Source organism: Chenopodium quinoa, unplaced genomic scaffold (genome assembly GCF_001683475.1).
Source record: "Chenopodium quinoa cultivar QQ74 unplaced genomic scaffold, ASM168347v1, whole genome shotgun sequence".
NCBI classification, from domain to species: Eukaryota; Viridiplantae; Streptophyta; class Magnoliopsida; order Caryophyllales; family Amaranthaceae; genus Chenopodium; species Chenopodium quinoa.
The window spans coordinates 10,652,446-10,659,438 of NW_018744239.1; the positions used below are offsets into that span (position 1 = coordinate 10,652,446).

General features: G+C 37.6%; 1 protein-coding gene across 1 annotated transcript; it reads right to left on the bottom strand.

Moving 5' to 3' along the window:
- Positions 1 to 279: 279 nt before the first annotated feature.
- LOC110694388 lies at positions 280 to 1,353 on the bottom strand. The gene has a single exon (XM_021871557.1). The coding sequence runs from the start codon at positions 1,351 to 1,353 to the stop codon at positions 280 to 282; it is 1,074 nt and encodes a 357-aa protein (XP_021727249.1).
- Between the last annotated feature and the right edge of the window lie 5,640 nt (positions 1,354 to 6,993).

Genomic DNA, 6,993 nt, shown 5'->3' on the forward strand with positions numbered 1-6,993 from the left:
CTCTCTTGATGGCTCCTTGGTAGGAGGATCTTCCAACTGCTTTCCACTCCTCAGGGTGACGACATTCATTTGGCCTTTTTGAGATTGTTCAGTCTGGCCCGAGAAGGTTCCTGGAGTCTTTAGGGCTTGGCTAAATTAGTTGGCCAATTGGCTTATCTGATTCTCCATAAGTTTACCCTGAGCCTGCAACTGTTGGATAGAGCTATTTTGATGTTGGATGGCACTGTTTGTTGCGATTATAAAGCTCTCTAATGTCACCTCTAGGCTTGATTTCTGAGGTTATTGTTGCATTGGTTGGTGGGCATTGGGTGTTTTCTGTTGGAAACCAGGTGGTGGTTGGTTGTAGGTGTTGGGTGGAGGTGGTGGTGGAGGGTTTTGTTGTGCTTGGGAATTTTTGTATGAGAATTTAGGATGGTGTTTCCATCCTTCATTGTAGGTGTTGGAATAAGGGTCATAAGGCCTCTTTGAGTTAGAGGAGTAGAAAGCATTGGCTTGCTCGATTGACATCTCTTCCGTATTCTGCGAAATCTGTGGGCAATCTGGAGCAACATGACCCTGCACATTACATAACTGACACAACTCCTGTGGGGTGTTAGAAGTTCCTGCTTGGAACTTATCAAACCTGCTTGTTAGTGCCTGCACAGAACTAGTTAGCATAGTTAAAGCACCAACATCAAGTTTACCTCCCCTTTTCACAGTGTTTCGGCCTCCAGGATGATAGTTATCATTGGCCGCCATCTTCTCTATGAGTTCCCTAGCTTCAGTGGGGTTCTTTTTCAAGAGAGAACCTCCTGACGCAGCATTCATGTAAATACGGAACTCATGAGTCATGCCATTGTAAAAGGTCTGCATCAAAATCCAATCTGGAATGCCATGGTGAGGGCATTGTCTCTGCAATCTTTTAAATCTCCTCCAAGCCTCAGACTCATCATCTGACTGCCTAAAAGTTTGTAGGTCATTCCTCAATCTTGCAGTCTTCTCATTCCCTAAAAACTTCACTAGTAAGGCCTTCAATAACTTGTCCCATGTATCGAACGAGCCAGTGCCTTCATCTCTTAACCACTCCTTTGCCCTGTCTCTAAGTGAGAAGGGGAAAAGGCGTAGTCTGATTGCATCATCTGTAACACCATTCAACTTTATAGTATCACATTTCTCCAAAAAGCTATCTATATGACTTACGGGGCAATCATGTGGTAGCCCTGCGAATGAATCATTGGAGATGAACTGTATGAACTGTGGCTTGAGCTCGAAGTGCTGAGCCGTGACTGGTGGTCTTATGATGCTTGAAAGGACTCCGGTAGTCGTATCAGGAATACCGTACTCCAAGAGGGATTTCGTTGGTTGGTCTACCATGTTTCTCTTGCGTCTGTTCCTTGTTCTCCTTCTTCTTATAGTTGCCTCGATCTCATAATCAAATGGTTCAAGATCTTCTGAACCTGAGCATCGTGTGGGCATGCACAAGAAAAACTAGAGAAAAGTATCAAAAACACAAGGGAAAATAGCCGAAGCAACGAAATAAACTTAGTAAAGATGAATCACAAATAATTCTAATGAAACCGTTAGTCCCCGGCAACGGCGCCAAAATTTGGTAGGCGTGTCGCGTACCAATCAAAAATAACCTAACAGACCAATACTAATGTAGACTGGCAAGTAAGGGTCGGATCCCAAGAGACTAAGGTTCAGAAATAATTAAATAGACTCGAATTTCTACTAAGAAAGAATCAATTATAATCAATTATATAAGGAACTAAGTATGAGAAGAATTCAAAAATAAACTAAATGAGATGATTAAATCAAGTACTTAAAACATCCAAGATCTAGTTTCACCACAATTATTATCGATGCAATTGTCATTCTACCCTTAACATACGATTTCAATCGAACGGGGAAAAGTAAACCCTAATAAATACCAAGGATCTCTCTCGAGTATCAATGGCTTCCCTAACATACAATCAATCCTATTCTCATTGTATCATGCATATTAAAGACATTAAACACATTACTCTAACTTCCCAATTATCAAACATAACTACTCTCGTGATATGAATCAAACCCTAAATTAATTTACTCAAATTCGTTTATACCCAACTCTCGCTGTGATAAAAACAATGGAATAATCTAAATACAATAGTTACGTCTAACCTAGCATTGGCATAATCACAATCAAATTAGCAATTCAATTGTTAAAGTTATTAAAGAATTTAAAGATTTAATTCATGCATCAATAATAATAGGGCTACACTAGACCTTGAATTAAAGAATCTACTCACACATGATTAAAGAAACAAAAACAATAATAAATAATGAAAACATAATTAAATAACAAAGGATGAAAAATAAATACCAAATCTTGAATAAAATTGAAAGTAGAAAGCTTGAATCTTGAATCTTGAATTACAAAAAACTTGGAAAATAATAATGGAGAACTAGTTCTTAAGGAGAGAATAAAAATAAAAACAAGACTTAATTTATTAATGAATTGTCCTAAAAACAAGTCTAAAAGGTATATAAATAAACCTAAAAAGATAAGATTTAACTCCTAAGTTTGGCGCACTGAAATTCCAGGAGGCACGGACGTGCCTATTGTGAGGCACGGACGTGCCTCTCTAAAAATAAAAACGCTGCTGAGTCTGTCTTCCAGGCACGGACGTGCTGGGTGTTTAAACATGGGCGTGCTTGCTTCTTTACCTGGGCACGGACGTGCCTAGGGTCTTCAGTAAGGCGATGTTGTATACTCAGAGGCACGGACGTGCCTCATAGTAGGCACGATCGTGCCTACCTCTAAAAGGGCCTTTTCTTCAACTTCATGGGCCTTGGCTTACTTCATGGATCCATAACTCATCCAAATTAGTTCCATTATTCCTTAAATTCATCAAAAACAACAAAACTACCCATAAAAGCATCGAATTATCCAAACTAAAGCAAAATACGCCAAAACGGACTCAAATACTCAACTAAACTAACAAAACTAACTAAAAATAAGCCAAATAATATACACAAAACACGACATATCAATTGTTCTTAAACTCCTCAAATGAAGGATACTACACACATAAATCCTAGAGAAGCACACGATACAAGTGAAACTCGACATAACTTTTTATTGTTGGTTTTGATAGAGTTTGGTGTTTTGTCACCCAACTATCAGCCAACAAAAACCATATATGCACCAGTTACATGGACTCGTATATCCTATGGTTAGTGTTCCTTAGTAATTACGATATACACTTTTAAGATCCTTGTCTTAAACATGTGATTCAGGTATTGAGCAACTTTGATATTTTAGTTTCTTGTTCATATGTCGAGTAAACATAGAGTGCTTATAATAATGTTGTTAAAATGGTAGTTTGTTATTTGTGGCCAACTTGAATCGTCAATGTAATCACATTTAACCTTTGTAGTTGGCTGTTAGGCTTATTTTAGGTGAGCTTGGAATTTACTCTTATATCAAGATTTAATGAAATTTTGCCAATTTTTAAAACTTTGTGATTCTTCTTTTTTAAATAAAAGATATATTTCTAAAGCAGTTCTTTTTTTCTTTTTTTTTTATTTTTTTATGGGAAATTCTCAATAGTGACCCCCCCGATTTTGCTACACGGAAATGGTGACTTCCCTGTTTTTATTTAATTAAGAAAATTAACTATAGTTAGCTTTGAAAAAAAATAAACTAAAAAGAAAAACCATTTGAAATGCCGGACCCTCATACCCCCACCAGACCTAGCCAGCACCACCTCCACCCAAACCGGAGCCACCAAACCCCCCTCATTTGAAATGCCGAACCTCCCACCTGAACCGCCGAGCTAACGCCTCTACCCTTTCCTCCACTTAGACCTGAACCCTAACTCTCTCCTTTGACCATTCCTTCTCCGATCTAGGCCATTTTGGTCGAGGAGGGGTGATGGAATTACGGTTTAAGGTTTCAATTATGGGTAGGGAGGAGGCGGAAGATAAAGAGAGAGAGAGAGAGAGAGAGAGAGAGAGAGAGAGAGAGAGAGAGGGAGGGGGGGTGGAGGAGAGGGCTAAGAAGAAAGAGATAGAGGGAGGATCGGCGACCGGGGATTTGGGGTTCTAGGTAATTTGGTGGTCTATGGTGGTCGTCGTTTTGTGTTTGACGGTTTAAAGTGGTCGGATTGGGTTCGGTGGTCCGGGGATGGTTGGGGTTATGAGTTCGGCGAGCTACGGTGGTCGGGGTTTTGAGTTTGGCAGTCTAGAGGTGGTCGGGTAGTTGGGGTCGCCGGCAATGAAAGGGGAGGGGATAGGGGGGCTGGTTGGTGGAGATGATTGGTGGTTTTTTTTTAAGTGATTTATTATTTTATTTTTATTTTTTTTAACAAAAAAATCTGACCTTAGTTAATTTTAATTGAATATTTAATGAACTAAGGTTATTAGTGGGATAAAATTTTTAAATAAGTCAATTTGTATCATTCAATTTCAGGGGGTCACCATTTTCGTGTAGCAAAACTTGGGGGTCACCATTGAGAATTTTCCTTTTTTGGTTGTAGAAAAAGCAGTAAATTGTTTGACTTTAGTTTTTCTTTTTTTCTTCTGTTAATTTAAATACTATATTGGTTATGAAAGTTCAAAAACATAGTGAAAATTTCCCTATGAAATTTCGTAATCAAATTTGAAAGTATGTTGTGTTATTAAGAATATAAAATTATAATGACAACTCAATGCATATTTTTTTTATAGGATTAGTCTACATATGTGGTTAAAGTTTATCAAATTTGGAAATCAAATCATGCCACATAAATAAAGGAAAATTGATTCTAATAATGCTACCTTTGGCCGGTTCGCTGTTTGGTAATCCCACATTTTGATTATTTTCTAATAATCCCACCTTTATAGGAGATTTCCTTTTATTGGTTCCTAAACTGTTGGTAACCGGTTTTAATAGGTGAATATGCTATGTGTCACTTTGTGATTGGTTGAAAATTAAAAAAAAAATTAGAAAGGAAAAACTAAAAAATATAAAAATAAAAGAAAAACTAAAAAATTAAATAAAAATATATATTTCAGCCACCCCCCCCCCCACGCCACTCCATCCCAACTTCTGACAGCCGTCCCTTCCCACCCTCTCCCCCCTCCGGCAGCCCCTTTCCCCACCACCGGAATATTCCCCTCTTCACGACCCACTGAACGACAACGCCCCCCCTCCACAGCACTTTCCCTCTTTTGTTCCCCTTTCTCCTACTTCTCACTGCTTCTTTAATCTCTCTCCTTACTGAAGCATTATCAATAGCTCCCAAAATCCCTAAACCTCCGAAAAACCCCTTCAACGTCCCAATAAACCTCAACCAATTCAAAATTCTACGAAGCAGTAGTAATTTTTTGAGTAGATTAACTGAACGACAAATTGAAAAACTCAACCAATTTTGCTTAATATAGATTAACCGCAAAACCCTAGCATTAAGCAAAATTGGTCAATATCTGATTTCAAAATTGGAAATCTACATTGCTCGCGAAATAAAGGGTTTCCCCTAACTTTTGTAGTAGTAATTGTTTATTTATTCAATTGCTTTGAATATGTTTTCAATTTTCGATTTTGATGGAGCAAAGTATATAGTGGCGTTGAAAGTGATATTTAAGGAGAAAATTGAGAAGTATAGACTGCATCATTAATTAAGGAGAGATATGAAGATTCAAATGAGTTTACGCCATTCCTCAAAAAAAAAAAAAAAAAAAAAAGAGTTTACGCCACTTGAATGTTCCGAGGCTTTATGGGTGGTTTCATGATGAAGAAAGGATTGTTTTGATCCTTGAAATGGAAAAATTAAGATGGAGGGGGGGGGGGGCGTTGTCATTGGGTGGGTCGTGAAGAGGGGGAAGATCCTGGTGGCGGTGGGGGTGGGAAGGGACGGCTGTCGGAAGTTCGGGTTGCCTCCTGGGGTTGGGGTGGTTGGGCTTTTTTTTTATTATTTTTTTAAGATTTTCTGACCAATAACGTAATAACACGTGTCACTTAAATTAGAATTAAAAAATTTACCTATTGTACAGGTAACTGGTCACAAAGGACCATTAGAAGAAAATCTCCTAAAGGCGGGATTATTAAATAATAATCAAAAGGTGGGATTATTAATAGCGAACCGGCCAAATGTGGGATTATTTGAATCAATTTTTCCTAAAAAAAATATAAAACTTACATCATACTTATATTAGCCTATCGGGTGAACTGAATATATCAATAGTCTCTTAGATTAATAAAAAGTTAGTCCTTGCCTTTATCAATGGTACAATTGCAACAAGCTACTTTATATTGAGATATGTGATTGATTTTCAATTAATATTAATATTAAATAGTTTAATTAACATCTTTTAAACTTCCAATAGTGTTTAGCCAGGGCGATGCCCCGAGTCAATACGTTAAATATTATAGTATTATAGTTTTCATGTATTATATTTTATGTAGATAAATTATACTTTTAATTTTAGGAAAATTTACGAGGAAGGTCCTTTTAAGTGGTCGACCTTGTGTGGAAGGTCCTTTTATGAAAAAGGTGGCACTAAAGGTCCTTATATGGAGATTGGATTGTGGGGAGGGTCCTTTGATGACCAAACTTTAGCGTTGACCAAAATTTTCCGACCAAAAAAAGTCACGTGCTATGCACTTGACCACTTAAATAAGCTTCTTTTTTTTTTTTTTTTTCCCTCTTCTTCCTCGATTTTCAATTTTCCCCCCTTTTTCCCTCTTATTGAATTTGAGTTGAGAAAAGCCATGAAGATGAAAAAGGGTGACAATATCATTAGTAGAAGCATCAACAAGATTATCGAGAATAGAACTCAAGTTAATCATCTTGTTGATCATAGCCTTGTTGAACTCAAAGTTGATCAAACCAGTGAACTTGAACCAAAGATGTCCTACGACCTCGATAATCGTGTTCCGAACCATGATCTCCAAACCATTCTCTATAACTTCGATTATCCCCAAACCATGTGGATTAACATTGGCATCACTTAGAGATTCCAATGCTTGCTTCAGTTTACTTGCTAGGT

What these genes read in the sequence shown, in the direction of transcription:
- LOC110694388 (XM_021871557.1), bottom strand. Translation starts at nt 1,353, where the DNA reads ATGGTAGACCAACCAACGAAATCCCTCTTGGAGTACGGTATTCCTGAT.